Source organism: Mercenaria mercenaria, chromosome 6 (assembly GCF_021730395.1).
Source record: "Mercenaria mercenaria strain notata chromosome 6, MADL_Memer_1, whole genome shotgun sequence".
Lineage (NCBI taxonomy): Eukaryota > Metazoa > Mollusca > Bivalvia > Venerida > Veneridae > Mercenaria > Mercenaria mercenaria.
The window spans coordinates 87,024,160-87,046,079 of record NC_069366.1 but is presented as its reverse complement, the minus strand read 5'-3'; the positions used below and the strand labels follow the sequence as shown (position 1 = coordinate 87,046,079).

At 35.4% G+C, this 21,920-nt stretch overlaps 1 protein-coding gene across 1 annotated transcript in view; it reads left to right on the top strand.

Moving 5' to 3' along the window:
• The window catches only part of LOC123548295 (sodium- and chloride-dependent glycine transporter 1-like), a 77,882-nt gene extending 56,838 nt beyond the window's left edge, over positions 1-21,044 (top strand). Inside the window, exons 7-14 of the mRNA XM_045335442.2 lie at positions 157-260; positions 3,497-3,621; positions 5,254-5,366; positions 9,547-9,675; positions 14,056-14,155; positions 14,870-14,970; positions 17,199-17,366; positions 18,890-21,044. Coding sequence (XP_045191377.2) covers positions 157-260; positions 3,497-3,621; positions 5,254-5,366; positions 9,547-9,675; positions 14,056-14,155; positions 14,870-14,970; positions 17,199-17,366; positions 18,890-19,036 — 987 coding nt within the window. The 3' untranslated portion in view covers positions 19,037-21,044. The remainder of the gene's footprint in view (positions 1-156; positions 261-3,496; positions 3,622-5,253; positions 5,367-9,546; positions 9,676-14,055; positions 14,156-14,869; positions 14,971-17,198; positions 17,367-18,889) is intronic.
• Positions 21,045-21,920: the final 876 nt, after the last annotated feature.

The following is a 21,920-nucleotide window of genomic DNA, read 5'->3' as shown; positions in this document are numbered from 1 at the left end:
TGCAGACAAAAAATATGATGTTATTGTTATAAGAAAACCTATAAGAAAACCTCTTTGCAATTATAATGCTTTTAGTTAAACACTTGCTTTAACATTGTGTGGTTATATTTCTGTTAAATGTCTGACATATATTTTATTCTGTACTGTTGTGTATAGGTGTGGTTGCAAGCAGCTGTACAGGTATTTTACTCACTAGGTCCGGCTTGGGGCGGTCTCATAACCATGGCCAGTTACAACAAGTTCAACAATAACTGTCTAAGGTAACCTAACCATGTTTAACCTTTAGCCTGCAGGCGGCATGTGTTTCTGTCTTTGCAACCAGTGCAGACCAAGGTCAGCCTGTACATCCCTGCAGGCTGATCATGGTCTGCACTGTTCGCTATTCAGTCAGTAAATTTTCTGTCAACACCCCTCAAATAATAAATGGTACTGCCAAAATGGAATGATTGGACCAGTTCATTTTAGAATTTTAGCAGGCTAAAGGTTAATACACAGTCAAACCTGCCTATAAAGACTACTTTTTGGAAATGAAATAAGTGGTTTTATATGCAGATGTTCTTTATATAAAGGTGCCTGTTGTTAAAAATAAAATTTATGTGTTTGTAAGTTATTGGGAAAAGAAATTGGAAACCTTAGGGTCCTCCTTGGCCGAGTGGTTAAGGTCGCTGACTTCAAATTACTGATGTGGGTTTGTGCCTCACTTGGGGCGTAGAATTCTTCATGTGAGGAAGCCATCCAGCTGGCTTACCAAAGGTTGATGGTTTTACTCAGGCGCCCGCCCGTGATGGAATAATGCCCGGATGAGGGTCTTCCTCTACCTTGGAAAGTGGCCGCATGACCTTGCATGTGTCAGAGTGGCGTTTAACCAAACAAAACATTTTCAAGGCAGTGATATAATGTGTTGGTTTCCACAAGTCTTTTTTGAGGAGTTGGGCAAATGTTGGCTTTTCTCGGTATAATAATATTTCACATTTTATTAGCTCACCTGTCACATAGTGACAAGGTGAGCTTTTGTGATCACCCTTCGTCCGTCGTCCGTCGTGTGTCTGTCCGTGCATCCGTCAACAATATCTTGTCTGCACGATAGTGGTTTCATTTATGATTTTATTTTAACCAAACTTGCACACAACTTGTATCACCATAAGATCACGGTTCCTTTCTTGAACTGGCCAGATCCCATTATGGGTTCCAGAGTTATGGCCCCTGAAAGGGCCAAAATTAGCTATTTTGACCTTGTCTGCACAATAGCAGCTTTATTTATGATTTGATTTTTACCAAACTGGCACACAACTTGTATCACCATAAGATCTTAGTTCCTTTCTTGAACTGGCCAGATTCCATTATGGGTTCCAGAGTTATGGCCCCTGAAAGGGCCAAAATTAGCTATTTTGACCTTGTCTGCACAATAGCAGCTTCATTTATGATTTTATTTTAACCAAACTTGCACACAACTTGTATCACCATAAGATCTCGGTTCCTTTCTTGAACTGGCGAGATTCCATTATGGGTTCCAGAGTTATGGCCCCTGAAAGGGCCAGAATTAGCTATTTTGACCTTGTCTGCACAATAGCAGCTTCATTTATGATTTGATTTTAACCAAACTTGCACACAACTTGTATCACCACAAGATCTTGCTTCCTTTCTTCAACTGGCCAGATTCCATCATGGGTTCCAGAGTTATGGCCCCTTGAAGGTCCAAAATTGGCTATTTTGGCTTTTGCAGCCATATAGAGACTTCATTTATGGTTTTATTTGATACAAACTTCCAAAATACCTTCAACAACAAGAAATCTTGGATTCCATGACAAATCAGATCCAATCATAGGTTCCAGAGTTATTTTATATCTGATTACCTCCCCTGATTGTAATCAAAATGGATTTATATCAGTAAGTTCTTACAGGACTTATTTGAAATTTCATTATTGTTATTAGTTGGACTGAGACAATCAGGGTAGATAACTATGGACTGATTTTATGTCAAATTACCTCCCTTTATTTCAAATTAAAATTGTTATATCTCCATAACTAATGAAGATACTGATCTGAAATTCCATTTATGTCAACAGATTTATTTGGCAGATCCTTCTTTTGTCCATTTACAATATTTATTTTTTTTAATTACTTCCCTTTTACGTTACTATAAATAGCTTATTTTTAGTAACTTTTTATTATTGGCCGTAGGGAAAACACGAGACCAGTTTTCTGTGGTACAACATGGATGGTACCTCCAATTTTTAGGTGTATTTTAACATATCTATACCTTGTAAGATTTTTTTTTTCTTTTTGGTTAAATTTCTTCCATTTGTTGTTCCTGTCCTTTGGACTTAGATATTTTTTCTGAGGACCTTCTAGTCCTCAAGTGCAATGATAACAGGTGAGCGATATAGGGCCATCATGGCCCTCTTGTTGTTTTTGTGACAGGAAGCATGTGAAAACGTTAATGGGAAAAATGTGTGGCTTAATGTAGAGTTCTGCTTAAGCAGATGCTAAGGGGCGTGAGAGGTGTTGCACATTTCATTACCTTTCACAGACAGACTCAATCAAACCGAGTCTGCTATTATTCTTCCTTGTTGCATTCTTTGCATCCAGAGGATCTTTTTACAGATTTTATTAATGGAAATAAAACCATGTGTTATTAAAGTTCAAATTTCTGCCAAATCTTGGTCACGTAAGTTTACATGTCAGTAAAAACTCTTTTAATCAACTGTTTATATCTTCATGTACATAAATTAACTTGGCAGCTGCTTGACTTATTAAAGGCACAACCTTACAGAAATGGAAAAGATATTTAAGTCAGCTACTGTAGATTAGGTAATGTTCATGATGGTTTTATTTTCACTAATATTCATGAGTAATGCCATTCGTTAAATCAGAATTTTCATGAATATTAATTAGCATTGCGTCCTTAAAACACAAACATACCTGTTTTGTGAATTCTTAACTTTGTCAGCCCACCTGCTTAGCTCAGTAGGTACTCGGGGAGAGCACAGATCTAAGAATCGTGGGGTTGTGAGTTCAATACCCGGGCAGGGCTTATGTTCTCCATGATAATATGATAAAAGACATTGTGTCTGAAATCATTCATCTTCCACCTCTGATTTATGTGGAGAAGTTGACAGTTACTTGCAGAGAACAGGTTCGTACTAGTATAGAATCCAGGAACACTGGTTAGGTTAACTGCCCAACTTGTTACATAACTGGAATACTGTTAGAAAACATTTTTAAACCAAAAACAGGCCTGTGATTTTTCAGGACTGGTCCTGATTTCAGGCTTTTCACTGCCAGAATTTCCTTATAACTCTTTTAAAAAAGTTGATCTTTTGGATTTTGACTGAATCCCAGGCCTGCAAAAACAAACAAACTTTATTCATAAATAAGGCTGCTAACCATGGCATTACTAAATAAAGCTGTAAGAAAAAATATTTGATTAACAGTATGTATATGAATATTATAATATTATGAGATGAATGTACATGTATTAAACTTCTAATTTCAGAGATGCATTGATTTGTACCGCTGCCGATGGTTTTACTAGTTTCTATGGTGGTTTTGTTATCTTTTCTGTGATTGGTTATATTGCAAAGGAAGCAAATATGGACATAAAAGATGTTGCAACATCGGGTATATATTACAATTTAAAAAAATTACTTGTCAAAATTTGTTGTTAATTTAAATATTGTTAAAGTCACTACAGCTTAGCAGAATTCAGATTTCAATGTTGATTTTCAAAAGAGACTACTCATTATCTAGGCATTATTATTAACGTGACATGTGGACTTAAAAGTCCAGAGTAGTCGATGCAGACTTTGTATTTACTATTTGATCCACCTTTGCCATGTCAATTTTTTTCCGTTTACTTTAAAAATATAAGACCTTAGATTATATTAAATTTTTCATTAGAAAGAACGAAGAGGGAAATGGGAAAATATTTAAGGGTCTCGGAAAGAATGTTCAAAAGTGCTAAATTGTATCACAAAGGGGTTCAAAAACCTCATTTGGGGTTTTTGAATTCTTTTTTTTGAGAAAAACCATCTGCTGACAAAGGTCAATGGCTTTACCCGGGGGTTGATGGGGCGAAATAAGGCTTGGAGGTCCCCTTGGATATTCCTCTCCCGGAAAAGCTTGAAGTAAAAAGTCGTATTGACGTAACTGTAAAAGGGAAAATGTTAACGGGGCATTTTTTTCAGTCTTTTGAACCCCAAAAATTTTTTAGAAATGTCTTTTTGGTTTTTTTTGTAGGTAAATAATTTCGTTCTTTCAGGATTCTTAATAAGCAAAAATCGTTTCTCGGGACATTTTTTTTTCTAAAAATTTCAAAAAAAGAAAAAATTTTTAAAATTTTTTTCTATAGGAAAAATACATTTTTGGTCAAAAAAATTGATTTTATAAAGGGGTTGCAATTCAAAATTATCACCACTAGCCCGGGGGATTTTTAGGAGTTTGGGAAATTACATTGGTTTTTCCAAATAATGCTGAAATAACAAAAAACTGTTCTTTTGTGAATCAGAGGTACAGTTAATTGTAGCGCAGTGTTACATCCAATTAAGTTTGGAATAAAACCCTCTCAGATTTACCCATATTATACGCAAGGGCTTCAAAATCAGATGTATTTTTTTCAAAAAAAAAAAATAATTGGCCGGCCTGAGAAAACAAAAAAAAGTGAGTTTGCACCCGCATGGACGACCAGCCTGCGCCTTTTCCCGCTGGGCAGGATCCAGCGTTCGCAACAGTTTCTTAATTCAATTTGATTTGAAATGAACAGCAGGATCCCGACCAGATGCCAAGTGCTTGGGGGGTCTGGATCCCCGCTGGTCGCAAACCCATTGTGGTTTTTTCGGCGCGGCCAATTTTAAAAAAGAAGAATTGTTTTTAAAAGCAGCCTAGGAGCCATACGTTTTACTGTTAAGGTAGGTGGCTACTTAAAACAAGTTGAAAATTTAAAACAAAAGCCCTTTTGAAGTTAGCTTTGGTGTTAAGACAAGGACTATTTTTAAAAAGGGACCATTTTTAAAAAATGTCCACTTAGATTGCTAGATGAAAAATATGTGATATTGTTATTTGTTACAAAAAGTTTAAAAAGTGTAGGCAGAAAAATTTTTTAAAGAAAATTGTTTTGGGATGTATTGATCCCAAGTATAGAATTGTTTCTTTCTGTTTGTTTCATGGAATTGACAGCTGCAGAGTGTATTTTGATCTGAAAAAAATTGTGTGAAGTTGAAATTAAAAAGAAATATTTTTACTATACAAATATAGGTCCAGGTCTGGCTCTAGTGATATACCCTGAAGCAATAACCAAACTGCCGATACCACAACTTTGGTCTGCCCTCTTCTTTCTCATGCTTATATCACTTGGAATTGATAGTCAGGTTTGTGGTTTGTCGTTGTTTGTTTGTTTGTAAGCTTATTTATTGTCACGATTTGTAGCCAGTATTGGTAACTCCTCCAGAAGACTGTTGGCAATTTTAGTTAGGGGATAGTTCATGATACTGAAGGCACTCCCAATTCCAGAATCTTCCATGGTCCTATTGCATGCTAGGAGTAAAGCACCCATAAATGAAACTCTTCAATATCCTAGTGTTAGTAATTTGAGTTGGAGGAGTGGGGGCTTAAACTCATGCCCCCTTGAAGTGTTACCACTGGACCACACAATCTGCTGTTGTACTTTGTCTCGGTCACACATTAAACTGGAATCCACCTAAAAACCAGAATACACCGGAATACACTTTGAATAACCGGAATACACCTGTATTTTTTAATTTAAAGTTATTTTTAAAGTGTTTTTGATATAATTCAATCATATTTATCATAAATAATTAACATACCAAAGGAAAAAAAAATACGTTCATGCAAAATGATTTTATACGAGATTGAAATTCGGCGACCGCGCCGGAAATTTCCATAACCGAAATACACCTGTATTCAATAATAAATGGTATTTTTGTAGGGGCTATTGCAGAAAACATTCGAGTATAAAATAAAATAATTAGTTTACAAAAGGAAAATGAAAAACTTTAACGCAAAACGATTTTATACGAGATTGAAATTCGGCAGGCTTACGGAAATGTTGCACGCTTACGTCGCTATGACTAGATACCGGAATGTTGATTATTGGAAATTATTTAATAGTTTTTTCACATTTCATTTAAAAAATGAAAAATAGAAAATAATTTATGATAAAAAAATATCGATATTCAATTTATAAATGAATTGTAGACAAAATACGGGTCATGACATAACGGCGCTGATCGGAAAGGGCTTAACATGATCGGAAAGGGCTTGTCATATGTTTATTATTTGAAATTATAAATTGTTTCTTCATATTTCATTTAACAAATAAAAGAGAAAATAAATTAGGAATTATAAAATAGCAATTTTCGATTTTAAAATGAATTATAGACAAAATACGAGTGGCATAAACCGCGCTGATCGGAAAGGACATAACATGATCGGAAGGGGTAGTCACGTGTTTATTATTGGAAATTATTTAATTATTTCTTCAGATTTCGTATAACAAATAAAAAAGAAAATAAATTGACAAAACAATATCAATATTCAATATTTAAAATAATTATACACCAAACACATGTCAGCGCATAAACCGCGCTGAATCGGCTGATCGGAAAGGACCGGACATATGATTATTATTGGAACTAATTGAATTATTTCCTCAGAATTAATCTGATTGTTTAAGAAGAAAATATATTTTGAAAAATCAGTTTTCAAAAGAATTATATCATGTTTAATATATAAATATACAAACGTTTGCTGCGTTCATTGCCATAGCACAATTAATATCCTTAAATATATGTGGCGTAACAAACACGTGTCTCTGAGTAGTCCCGATAGAGTTTGATTGGATTATCACACCTATTGATAATCATTTAATCAGTATATTTGAAAGCACACACAAGTGACATGTGACAAATAATGTCTAACGGAACAGAACAGAACAGAACATGATCCAAGTACATTACAGAACATTAAGAACATTACACCCAAGTAATTATACAATATGGGGATTAAACATAATGACAGTATAAAATAACATGTTTACATGAACTTCCGACAGGCAAATATTATTTTGCTGTTGGGGGAAAACATGAATGTATCAGAAATTTTATACATCTAGTAAAAATCAGTATTTCAAAAATTACAGAGACTACAAGTTGTATTTATAGTTTACAAACATTAATTTAAGTAACGAGGGAAGTGCAGTTAAATATGATAAGCTTTTATTTAATTTCATTTAATTGTTGATATTATTGCAAATTGAAAAATTGAAGAAAAACAAGTACATTCAGTATAATTTTTATTTTTGCACACGAAAAGCTTATATAGCCATATACATATGTACTTAAACGTATCAACACTTATTCAATGTTTTACTAAAACAGCGATGAATTGTAGATTTAATCATACATTGGCGTAATTTTTTTACGACTTCTGACATTCCAGATACACCATAGAAGGCACATTTATATATTAATGCATATTGCCCTTGGTATGATTTTCCAGGCGTGTAACGTAACTGTCACCAAATATTTTTGTCTATGGTTAATATATCATATTATTGAACGAAGCATATTTACTCGACGGCAGATTATTTTGACAACGAAAAGCCGTAAAAACATCTTTAACTTTCTTTAAATATTTTGTTTGATACTACTATAGCAATCAGTGTCCACTCAACATGCTCAACTTATTGATTGACAGGTGACACTCGAATAACATGCCTGTTCGTTATTAACAGTTATAAGGTACTTTTAACAGAATGATAAGCAATAAGATTTAAAAGTATATTTCATATTGGTTATTATTAAAGTTCAGTAAATAAAGAGTGGTCTGAAAGAGAGAGACAAAAAACGATGATTTTAACAACTCAGAATTTATATAAGTATCATTATTTCTTCATTCATGTCGGTAAAATAATTCCTCTGTTACCTGAAATATGTCATAAAGGAATATCATATTAGCATAAAAAGATATTTTGAAATAATTTGAACTAAAAAATTGAAACTTGAAAGAAATTTACCTACCTAAGTTGAAAGCTAACAAAATTATGGCGATTGTGGTTCATCCAAGTATGCGCAAATTTCCCGTGCGCTCAACAAATTTTCAACCCCGTATAAAAACGTTTTGCGCGTTTTAATTTGCTTTTGAAAAGTAATTATTCATTTTAGATATGATTTAATTCTGTCATAAACCCTAAAAATACGATTGATTAAAGAAATACGGGTGTATATTACAGAATTTTAGGACATGGAAATTCATTCACGAATGCGCAAATTTTCAGAGCGCACGCTGATTTTCAATCGTGTACAAGACGTAATGCGCAAAAGTATTTTAATATCCTTTCGAAAATTAATTATTTATGATAAATATGTTTGAATTCAGTCATAAACCGCTTCAAAAATACCATTTGTTGAAGAAATACGGGTGTATTTCGGTTATGATAATTTCCCGAGCGGTCGCCAAATTTCAATCTCGTATAAATCGTTTTGTGTTAAGTATTTTATTTTCCTTTTGTAAACTTATTATTTATATTAAACACGAATGATTCCTGAAATAAAAAAACACTACAAAATACCATTTATTAATAAAATACGGTAGTATTTCGGTTATGGAAATTTCCGGCGCGGTCGCCGAATTTCAATCTCGTATAAAATCATTTTACGTGAACGTATTTTATTTTCCTTTGGTATGTTAATTATTTATGATAAATATGATTGAATTATATCAAAAACACTTTAAAAATACATTTAAATTAAAAAATACAGGTGTATTCCGGTTATTCAAAGTGTATTTCGGTGTATTCCGGTTTTTAGGTGGATTCTGGTTTAATGTGTGACCCCTTTGTCTAGGTTTAACACCAGTTTAGTAATGTAGCTATGGCCTGTTGAATTAGACTTTACCTGTATTTTGTATTGGTACTGTCTTGTTCAGTGCAAGGGTTTTCCATGACTAATTGGTAAAGGTTGCTGACAGAGTCACTTGCCATTCACTACTGGGGTTCAAAACCCTGTGAAGAATTTAGAATTGTTGATGTGGAGAAGCCATCAAGCTGGCTTATGAAAGATTGACAACTCTGTCCAGTTCACTGCCTGTGCTTGAGTTAATGCTGATGGTGGCACCTGGGTTCTCCCTCCAGCAGGAGAGTTGCAGCATGACGGATACAGTGCTGATATAACTTATAAATCCAACAACAAAGACTGTTATTCAGTGCAGGTTATCCATAACTTTCCTTCATAAATTCATGTTGAAAGGTATTTTTTTATATATATATATTTATATTGTCTGCTGTCAGATTGTCATGATTGAAGAATATTTGCTTTACCTGGGGATCAAACTTGTGACTTCTAGATTGGTAGTCTTATGGTCATCCTTGTGAGTTTCAGGCCTAGAGCACTGGATAGGTCATTCGTAGTTTCAAACAAAAACATTGTAGATCTATGAAACTGTTCTTAGCATGACAGTAATATTGTTATATATAGAACAAAGGGGTAAACTTAAAACTTAATTTAATTATGGTTCAACTTTGTATTTCAGTTTGGCGTCTTTGAAACTCTGTCAAGTGGATTTCTGGATACATTCCCGAAGCTAAGAAATCGTAAAGTATTAGTCACTGGATGTTTCTGCATTATTCTGCTGCTGTTGGATTTACCATACACTACTAATGTAAGATTTGTGTTAATTTGAATTTTGAAATGAGCTGCACCATGAGAAAACCAACATAGTGCATTTGCGACCAGCATGGATCCAGACCAGCCTGCACATCTGCGCAGTGTGGTCAGGATCCATGCTGTTCACTAACGGTTTCTCTAATTGGCTTTGAAAGGGAACAGCATGAATCATGACCAGACTGCGTGGATGTGCAGGCTGGTCTGGATCCATGCTGGTCGCAAATGCACTATGTTGGTTTTCTCATGGTGTGGCTCAAATGTTAGATAAACAACATCATGTTACTTTTAGTGTTACATTAAATCTATTGTTGCTGTCAAACAACAAAAAAAAATAGTGGAAGAAGCCATGTTCTATCAACACAGTCCCGTAAAAATAAAACCTTAATGCAGAATATGAACTTTAGTTATATGGCTTAAATGTAATTAGGGGTGTTTTATCTTACTACAAAGTTTTGACAAATCACTGGAAAGTTATTCAATAAGTGTTTTATTACATGGTATCATAAATACATTTTTCACAGGCTTCATTTCTTTAGCCAAGCAACCCTGTGTTGAACTATAAACTTAAGTGTCAATAGCAGTAACTATGGATACACAATCTATATCAAGAGTCATGTAATAATGTTGTATATTAACCCTTATCAAGCTGGGCACGATTGATTCTGCCTTTGCGACCACTGCAGATGTTGGTCAGTCTGCACATCCATGCAGTCTGATCATGACCTGCACTGTTTGCCCTTCAGTCAGTATCTTTCTGGTAAGCGCCCCTTTAAACAGTTAATGGTACAGTCCAGATTAAAAGATGGACAAGTTCATTATAGAAATTTATCAGGGTACGGGTTAAAAGCTGGGAGAGTCATATGTAGGAATCAGATATACTTGAAATGTACCATGTTTCTACGATGTACCATGTAGCCTTTACTATTAGTCAGACTTTAAACGCAATAAAACAGAGTTGGATAAAACCTCTCTGGGACCCCTTCCTGCTGTCTTTTGATGAAGCAGACAAAACCCCTTCCTACCTCACGCTGTTTTTCAGTTTGGACAAAACCTCTCCTATTAAATTTTCAGGGTGGACAAAACTCCTGTTGAAATGTCAAAGCAAACAAAACATCTCCCATCTAAATTTCCTTGTGGGAAAAAGAACTCCTACACTGCAATTTTCAAATGTTATGAGACCGTAAAATTGGATGTAACCACATAGTATGATTTGCTGTTGTAAATACTATTTTTTCTCACAAGAAACAAAAAGAGAAGAACATTTTTACATTTTTACTTGTTACATGGTTGGTTTCATCTTTCATTGTAATTATGGCTATTAAAATGTTGTGTGAAGAAGTGAAATATATCGAAATGACTAATGCTTTTACATACATTTTAATTATATAGTTTATATTTTAACCTGTATTAAAGCGGCATCACATGCAACACATACAATTATACATGGAGTTGAAATGATACAGTCGACATCGTACTTGCGACCACCTCTTTTAATCGATTTTTGTATTAAACAACCAGTCAAAATCCCTCCCGAATGTTTGCAGTATATAAATTCATTCCATTAAACGACTTTTCTATTAAGCGACTAGCGACCACATTAATGTAGTCCCAACAGGTAAAATATTCGACAAAAGTATCTATTTAGCGACCGGATACCAAAATTCTACCGGGCATTTCTTCGTCTGTTTAATTAGCGAGTGCGTTTTGCACGTGACTGCATGCAATTAAACTTTGTATCAGTCAAACTGACAAACAATCTAGCCATAATTTTCATGGTTTTTGGACTTGGAAAAATGTTTACGATGTTAAAACAGATTTTGAAACCATACATGTATGTTCATAATAAATACAGTTACATTAACAGTTAAAAATAACTTTCCTTTTCATCTGACTGAAATTCATTAAGAGACCATTCCATTAAGAGACCACTTCTAAGCAGTCCCTTGGGTGGTCTCTTAATACAATGTCGACTGTATATCAAAACAACTGATTTTCTTTTACACACACATTTTAATTATAATGTTCATGTTGTCATCTATATTAAAGTCTCATCACAGGCAATGCATACAATTATTATTATATATTATTATATTATAACAGATTTATACTTTGAATTGAAACATGTATGTTGATGGGTATATGGGTAGGTAGTTATTTTGGCAAATAGGTTTTGATGGCAGTCTTAAACTGACCAAGGTTTTTTGCTTTTTCTTATTGCTGGCCAGGTATACACCTGTATAAAGAATGACCTTGCCAAAAGTGTTTACTTTGGGAAGTGCATAGCAACCGTTTTAACTGAAGAAAAAATAAATGATTATGAACTACAGTTAGTGGATTGAAATGCTCTCCCAGATAGTCTGTAGCAGTACCTGCTTTGATGTTAAAATCTAGTCTACTCTTTTTGCGACTTTTAACCAGTTAAAGTATTTAATGTGATCTGTGGCACAGTGAGACCTGCTGTACAGGTTCTGAACAAAATCAGTAAGTTTACTCTGAGTAGTCTGTTTCAAATTCTGAGTCAGACTTAGGTACCGAAAGGAGCAAGCCTAGTCATAATGACACTGAATGAGGGACATGACTAAAAGTGTTCTGGAGTGCATGGTCAAAAACTGACTTTTTCTTTACAGAAACAATAATCTGTTGTTAGCCTTCTTAATGTCTGACCAAGCCACTGACTCACATGAGAATGTTTGGTGCAGAGTTGCATCCAGATGTGTGACTGAAGTGGTTGACTGAATGCTCTGGCCATTACAAGAACTATTAAAGCTTGACTGTGACCTTAGTTTAGGTTTAGAACCAAAGAGTATTTATCCAGTCCTCCAAGGTACAGGAAAAGCTTATTGTCAACCAACCATTCACTGACAAGTACTAGTTCCCTGGAAGCATACATACTATGTGAGATATATTTCTACCTTTGACCAAAATACTAGAATAATACAATAAGAGCTTGTTTCTAACAACAGCTGACATATCATTAACATAAATGAAAAATAAAGAGGGTACCTAAAATAGACCCTTGAGGGACACTATAGGTGATACCAAGCTGAATTGTGGTGAATTTGATGTTAAAACATAAAATGAACGTAAGTAATACTTAATTATCCCCCGCCTATGAAATCGGGAGGGGGGTATTGAAATGGCGTTGTCCGTGCATCCGTCCGTCCGCAGCCATTTCTCAGTAACTAGCAGGTAGAATTTCATAACACTTAAAATAAACATGAACCAACATACTGCGATGATGCCTGTCAAGTTTTTTTTTGGATTGGTCAATTTCCCTTAGAGTTATTGCCCTTGATTTAATGAAAAATGCCCAAAAATGTCTGTCTGCAGCTATTTCTCAGTAACTAGCAGGTAGAATTTCATGAAACTTGAAATAAAGATGAACCAACATACTGCAATGATGCCCGGCAAGTATTTTTTTTTTATTAGTCAATGTCCTTTAGAGTTATTGGCCTTGATTTAATGAAAAATGTTTGTCCGCAGCCATTTCTCAGTAACAAGCTGGTAGAATTTATAAAAATGTGAAGTTGTTTACCTATACCTGGTCACCACCTTGCCTTGGTCCACTCCCCCCCCCCCCCCCCCCCCCCCCCCCCCCCCCCCCCCCACACACACACACACACAAATTCATTCCTTTTTATTATTTATTTTGCAGACCTTCCATGAATATTTATCAACATGCAAAGTTGTACTGTTTTCCCGCCCCACTCCTCCACCCCGCTGAGTCATGCCCACCACCCCGCTCATGCATCCCCCCACCCCATCCATTTTTTTTTTTTTTTTTTTCATTTTTGATTTTCCATCAATATTTATAATCAACATGTGATGTTTTGTACCCTCACCCGGTCACCCCTGCTGCCCCCCACCCAAACCAAAAACCAAAAAAAAAGCATTCATATTTTTTTGCCAATTCTCACCACAAACCCTTTCGGCGCGGGATACCAATTCATCGAATTTGCTTTTTTTTATTAATTTTGAGTGGCCTTGTAGACTATATTGAATATTTAAACAGGTTCTTTTGTCATTTGTAAAACAAAAAATAACTACTATATAAAGAGAATATTGACATTTGTTATAATATATTTTGTATTTTATGAGCATTTTTACAGCACAATAGATGGGATTTTGTTTGCCTTAAAATTTAGACAGGAGGGGTTTTGTCTGCCTTGAAATTTCAGCAGGACTTGAAATACCAGTGGGAGTGGTTTTGTCCTACCTGTTAAAATTTAAAGCTGTATATTGTCCACTGCCATCAAAACTAGCAAGAAGGGCTTTGTCTGGCTCCCACATACATGTATGTTTTTGTTGCTGAAGTTTAACATGGCCTGTTTACTGAACAGTCTATTTTAATCATTGCCTGTATATTATTTTGCAGTGCGGTATATACCTATATCAACTGGTGGACTGGTATTTTGCAGCATTCTGTGTCCTGATAATTTCATTTTTAGAGTGTTTTCTCATAGGTTGGGTGTACGGTAGGTAGACAAAATTTTGTAAATACTTTCAGTTCTATTAATCACAAAATGGATTATTTTATGGGAAGAAATTAGTTATAAATATGTTTATGGCCTGCTGAAGATTTAGTATGGTAGTGTAAAATCAGGTTTTTTAGGCTAAAATGTGAAATTGTTTAATTTAGTCCACAATAATTTTTCATGCTTTTGATCATAACAGCAATTTCTCCCCAAAGAATATTAATGATTTTTATTTGAAATAGCCTCTCTCAGGGCATTGAATTCTTCATGTGAGGAAACCACCCAGCTGGCTTACGGAAGGTCGGTGGTTCTACCAAGATGCCCGCTCGTGATGAAATAATGCATGGAGGGGCACCTGGGGTCTTCCTCCACCATCAAAGCAGGAAAGTTGCCATATGACCTATAATAGTGTCGGTGCGATGTTAACCCAACAAATTTATTTGAAATAGGGATTGGTTTGCAAGATAGAATAGATATTGACCAGTGACAAGGTAGTATTCTAGGACTGCTCCAAACCTGCCTCTCAAACATTTGAAGAGTCCTCCAATTTGTGATTGAACTTAAAATGTAATCGCAATGTATAATTATGGTTCAAGATCTAATAAATCAAGTTTCCCAGTTTTCTTGAAGTACATGTAGGAATGTAAAGAATTATTGATCTTGTTAAAGTTTAATATAATTATGATGTAAATTGTACATTTTTTTCCTTCTTAGGTGCTGGAAGGTTTTGTAAAGATGTTCAGTTAATGATAGGACAGCCTCCACCACTGTTCATTAGGATATGTTGGTGTTGTGTAACCCCAGCCATTTTACTGGTGAGTGAGATGTACTTTTGATACATGATATATAAACATTTAAGTTGAGTTGCCTCCACCACCAAGTGGTAAAGGACATGGACTTTTATTCACTTGGGATTTTAAATGCCAATTTGAAAACAGAAGCTAGCTAGAGTAGGTCAGTGATTCTGTCCTGGTGCAGGTTACTGCCTGGAATATTATTTGGAAGGGACTCTTTTTCTTTTCCTACCCTTACAAAGATGTAAGGATACTGTGTGATCTAAATAATGTTAATGTATTTAAAACATCAATAGAAGTACTCAACTTGAAAAGTTCAACAGGATTTTTATGCCCCCAAAGGGAGGCATATAGTTTTTGAACCGTCTGTCGGTCTGTCCGCAATTTTCGTGTCCGGTCCATATCTTTGTCATCGATGGATGGATTTTCAAATAACTTGGCATGAATGTGTACCACAGTAAGACGACTTGCAGTGCGCAAGACCCAGGTCCGTAGCTCAAAGGTCAAGGTCACACTTAGACGTTAAAGGATAGTGCATTGATGTGCGTGTCCGGTCCATATCTTTGTCATCGATGGATGGATTTTCAAATAACTTGGCATGAATGTGTACCACAGTAAGACGACATGCATTGCGCAAGACCCAGGTCCATAGCTCAAAGGTCAAGGTCACACTTAGACGTTAAAGGATAGTTCATTGATGGGCGTGTCCGGTCCATATCTTTGTCATCGATTGATGGATTTTCAAATAACTTGGCATGAATGTGTACCACAGTAAGACGACGTGCAGTGCGCAAGACCCAGGTCCATAGCTCAAAGGTCAAGGTCACACTTAGATGTTAAAGGACAGTGCATTGATGGGCGTGTCTGGTCCATATCTTTGTCATCGATGGATGGATTTTCAAATAACTTGGCATGAATGTGTACCACAGTAAGACGACGTGTCGCGCGCAAGACCCAGGTCCGTAGCTCAAAGGTCCAGGTCACACTTAGACGTTAAAGATCATTTTTCATGATAGTGCATTGATGGGCATGTCCGGTCCATATCTTTGTCATTCATGCATGGATTTTAAAATAACTATGCATGAATGTGTGACACAGTAAGACAATGTGTCGCGCGCAAGACCCAGCTCCGTAGGCCAAAGGTCCTAAATTCTAACATCGGTCATAACTATTCATTCAAAGTGCCATCGGGGGCATGTGTCATCCTACGGAGACAGCTCTTGTTTATCATTCTCTTAGAGCCTATGGCTATCAAACTTTTTATTGGGATTATTTTCTATGTTCATGATGTATATGTTCTTTTTGACCCCACATCATATTGCAGATGTTCCATTTTGACTTGATTATCAACTTGTTGACTTGATTGAATAATCATATAAAGCTATGTCCGAATTTCTTTGAAATCTGTCAAAATTTAACAGAGATAAAAAGCAAGAAGTCCAGGTGTGGAATTAGAAAAACAGTCAAGTATATGTATGCTAGCTGACACTAGGTGATATGTATCCAGTATAGACCACCAGTGTATAATGGTTATATTATATACCTTTTCTATATGTAATGTATGCTATGTGACATTCCTGGTGATGTGTCACCAGTATGGACCATTAGCGTATAATAGTTATGTTATATAACTCTTCTATATACAGTCGACATTGTATTAAGAGACCACCAAAGGGACTGCTAAGAAGTGGTCTCTTAATGGAATGGTCTCTTAATGAATTTCAGTCAGATGAAAAGGAAAGTTATTTTTAACTGTTAATGTAACTGTATTTATTATGAACATACATGTATGGCTTCAAAATCTGTTTTAGCACTGTGAACACTTTTTCAAGTCAACAAACCATGAAAATTATGGCTAGATTGTTTGTCAGTTTGACTGATGCAAAGGTTAATTGCATTCAGTCACGTGAAAAACATACTCGCTAATTACACAGATGAATAAATGCCCGGTAGAATTTTGGTACCCGGCCACTTAATAGATACTTTTGTCCAATATTTTACCTGTCAGGACTACATTAATGTGGTCGCTAGTCGTTTAATAAAAAGGTCGTTTAATGGAATGAATTTATATACTGAAAACGTTCGGGAGGGATTTTGACTGGTCGTTTAATACAAAAATCGCTTAATAAAGGTGGTCGCAAGTACGATGTCGACTGTATATACTAGGTGACATTCCTGGTGATGTGTTACCAGTATGGACCGCTAGCGTATAATAGTTATGTCATATAACTCTTCTATATGTATACTAGGTGACATTCCTGGTGATGTGTTACCAGTATGAACCGCCAGCATATGACGGTTATGAGTATCCAGTTTTTGCCAAAGTTTGTGGGAATATACTAGCATTTGTACCAGTCATTCCATTACCTATAGTCATGATATATCAAATCTGGCATGCTGAAGGATCCATAAAACAGGTAGGTTAAATATGTTAGTCTTTTTGTCAGTTTTCCTTTCTTCAGCACTGGCTTGGTCCGAAGAATATTACAAAAATATAATCACAAAAAAGAGGTAAAATTAATCTTCCTCAGAGCCAAGGTAATAAGCAGTTTTTAGCAGTTCTTCTGTTTGAAAAAGTTTAATGGAATCTGTAGGACTTCTGATGGTTTTAGGGACCTCTGTGGCTGAGTGATTAAGGTTGCTGACTCAGCACTTTGGGTTTAGAATTTAATTGGGTTGTAGAATTCTTTTGTTCCAGGAAACCTTCCAGCTTGGGAGGTCAGAGTTCTACCCAGGTGCTTGCCTGTCATGAAATAATGCCAAGAATCAATGGCACCTTGGGTCTTTCTCCATCATCAACAGCTATGAATTGGCTATATGACCTATAATTGTGTCTGTGACATTAAACACATCACAAACAAAATCTGATGCTTTTACAATATTGCTCTTTCAGTAATTTCAAAAATTAAAGGGAAAATGATTGAGATTTTTGTTTCTTGCCTACTTTGTGTGTAAAGACAAGATTATCAGGGAAGAAATCACCTTTCCTTTTCCCTAGGAAAAAGACAAGCTACAGTGCACATACTGACATCACATTTTATGTGTGATTTTTTAGCTTGACTATTCAAAGAATAGGTAGAGCTATTGGACTCACTCATGCGTCGGCATCTGCATCGGCGTCCTGATTTGGTTAAGTTTTTGTATGTAAGCTGGTATCTCAGTACTACTTATGGGAATGGATTGAAACTTAACACTCTTATTCACTGTGATAAACTGACTTGCACTGCACATGTTCCATTATGCCCCTTTTTCAACTTAGAAATTTTTGGTTAAGGTTTTATATGTAAGCTGGTATCTCAGTACCCACTAATGGGTATGGATTGAAACATCACACACTTGTTCACTGTCATAATCTGACATGCACTGCACAGGTTTCATAACTCTACTTTGCATTTTTACAAAATTATGCCCCTTTTTCGACTTAGCTGTTTTTGGTTAAGTTTTTGTATGTAAGCAGGTATCTCAGTACCCACTAATGGGAATGGATTGAAACTTCACCATTGTCATGAACTGATATGCATTTTACAGGTTCCATAACCCTGTTTTGCAGTTTTACAAAATTATTTCCCTTTTTCAACTTTTATTTCCATTCAACTGACAAGGCTGTTGAATAGCTGAGCGTTGCTGTCCTCCGACAGCTCGTTTTATTTTACAGTATCTTTGAAAATGCTGCAGTCATATATAAGCAGCTAAGACAAGAATATTGATTTTAAACATGTCTGCCTGAGGAAGACAGATGTTTTCAAAACCCTCTGGACAGCATAGATAAAAAGTCTCTCTAACACTTTGTTTTTCCATTCTAACCCACCCGAGGATTTCGGAAATCTCTGTCTTACATAAGCAGTTATATAAGATTTTATGTTGTGCATTGGAATGGCAGAAATTGATTTTCACTGTATTACCATATTATGATGCATAATATTCTGTAAAAATATTTCAGCGGATTGTTCACCTGTTACAACCAGCATCAGACTGGGGGCCGCACGTGTCACAGTATAAAGAAGGATATACGGAACTACACACAAAATCGTCCGATGGGTTCATAGAAATGGTGAAACAGAATCTATTAGGATCACAAGACACTTAATGATAGAGACACCAGAATAAAATTGTTGAAATACAATTAAACTTCATTCACTCGAACTCGGATATTTGTACACCATCCTTCGCTTAAACTCATTGTCAGGTCCCAGCAAAATACCAATATAATGTATTCTTTACAATGGCTGGAACTACCAATAACTTGAACAAATTTTGCAAGTCCCGTCGAGTTCGAGCGAACAGAGTTAAGCTGTAATCTAATATAGATCTGTTGCCAAAAATTTATGTATGATTATTGAGGAAAGAGTATTAATTTGTAAATAACAGTTACAAATAGTTTCGAATGTGTAAAGTTAGATAGAAGAATGGTTTTAGATGGACATGCCTCCAGATGTATGTGTCAAAATTTTAAAGTTTGATATGAAATATCAAAGAACAGAAATTTGCATTTATTTAAATTGACACTGTAGTTTGTGTTTCATGTGTTTTCATAATGGCCCAGTAATCTGTCAAAGGTTGTCGTTTTGGCAGAGGCAGTGATTTGTTTTGCTGTTTTTTGTATCAACTAAATATTGGCTGTTTCCCCCTTGTCAAAAATTGGGGCATTTATTATTGTTTAAGAATAAGAAATATGGTTGTATGTCTATTTGCACCAGTGGCAGTTCTCTGAGTCGAAGGCATTACATTGCTATTACCTACTGATACATTATCTGACAATGTGCAACGCCACCATAAGTCAGTGTTGATCACCTCTCATGATGACTTACGAATTTCCTGACATAATCTAAACTGCTCGTCTTAGGCCCGCTAGACAAAACCTTTCTGATTATGAGCTGCCTCCCTGATGTTATACATGTACTTAAAAATGCCAGTGGCATCTTCGTCATGAGCAATTATATAAATTGCCATGTATATGATAAATGCATCCGTCCAATTGTCAATGTTCTGAACCTTAGAGCAGCACTCACAGGGTCTGGTCTCGATGGCTTCTTCGTTAGATAAACACAAACTACCCCCCACCACAAAAATTTTCAAGTTCCGACTTTAATAAATGTGCCAAATTAACGTATTCCCCTTTCTAAATTTTTTCCCAGAGTGATAAGGGCACATGACCAAAAACTTCATCACTAGAACAACGTGTTCCGTCCAGACCAGATGAGGAACCACTACCACCACACCCTTCATTAATAACAGATGGTGCTTTATCTGAAGTTACATTATTTTTATCCTCAATTAAATCGAGAGGGTTTATTTGAGAGGCAGCATTAATTGTCTCAAAGTCGATAACCTAACCTGCTTGACGGGGTGCGAACTCTGTTTCCGGCAGTGAAAATTCCAAGTCATCTATTTTTCTCTTTGTTCGCATTAGATTTGTGTTTTGGAGGCATGGTTAAGGCAAGTTACAAAGGAAACAAAATCAGAAATTGTACCACCAGTTTGAATTTAAAAAGAAAACTAAAAACGTAAGGGAAAAACCATTATTAGATTTTAAATTTCAAAAGCCTGCTTGTTGAAAAAATGGTCTGTGGGCCAGTTTCTGAAAGTCCTCTAGTTTTTCGATTTCGTAACCCAGAAATTAGGCAAAGGTTCATCCACTTCAGCCATTAATACATTCATTCCGGGATTGTTTAAGACCGGATGTCGCTTTCTACCGTATGTCAAATAAAAATTATACACATTTTAGTAAACCTTGTGTATGAAAAATGCGGAATTCTCTCTCTTTGAAAGTATTGTTGGCTACACACGAATTCTTAACAGATTGTTTCAATACTGACTTTCAGATATTAGAGTTTTGCTTATGTAACTGTTCTAAATCAATTAAAGCTTCACTATAACAAAGTTTTCCAAATTTTGACGATTTCTACCAAAATTTAGGGGTCAAAATACCCCACCCACCCGAGCTACATTTTTGCCATTTTAAATAACTCATAAAATTATCAAAATTACTATATTTTTTAATAAGACATCATCAAATAATTGTGTTAAGATTCACAATTTTATATATTTTCATGAGAAAATATAAAATATTGCAATCACTTTAGGTTATAGACAACGTGCATGCAAATGTAATACATATAAATCACATGCTGTTTCTCAATAAATCAAGCCTATTTGTGTCTCATTCAGAAGGTTTTGGGTACCAATAATTTTCTTTCTATTTTAGATGTCAAAGTAAGCTTACATGTATAATTTTAACCTTTATTTGATAAAGATAATTTAAAATGTAACATACGTAACAGCCGCCACTCAAATTTTCCACCTTGAAGAATTAGCAACATTGAAAATACCCCAGCAATTGCATTTGTATGCTTTTAATTAAAATAAACTATGCACACATGACCGTTATAATTTTGTTGGACTTAACCCTGTAACTATTCTCAATTATAGGATGTCGACAAACTACAGTAAAACAACGGTGCCTCTTTCAGCATCACTGTAAAGATAGCATAGATTTAATAGCATTTTATGGATTCTGCTTCAAAAGATAGCATATTGATAATTAACAATAGACTTGGTTACAGTTTGTACGCAGTCTGAATATTTTTGTCTTTCATTCAAAATAAATACAGAACGTGAGGGTATCTAAGAATCAAATGTACGTTACCTAGGTTTTAGTTTATACTTATTTGTTATAGCTCGATTGTAATGAAAGCTTCAAGCCTTTTGAAACCACTCTTTGAGTCCGCTTCCTGGAGAAACCAATACTGGTGCCATATGAGAGGTCATGGTCGTGATCCTAGTGAGGCTCGAAACCAGAACCACTGGATTGAGCGGCCGGCACCTTATCCACTAGACCACCTCTCCTACCTAGGTTTTAAAGGTCACCTATTCAATTTTATATTTCGTATATAATTATTCTAGGCTAATACATAAACCATGCTTACTGGCATCGCAAAGCACCAACTCAGTCAGTTTTTACAGCATTACAA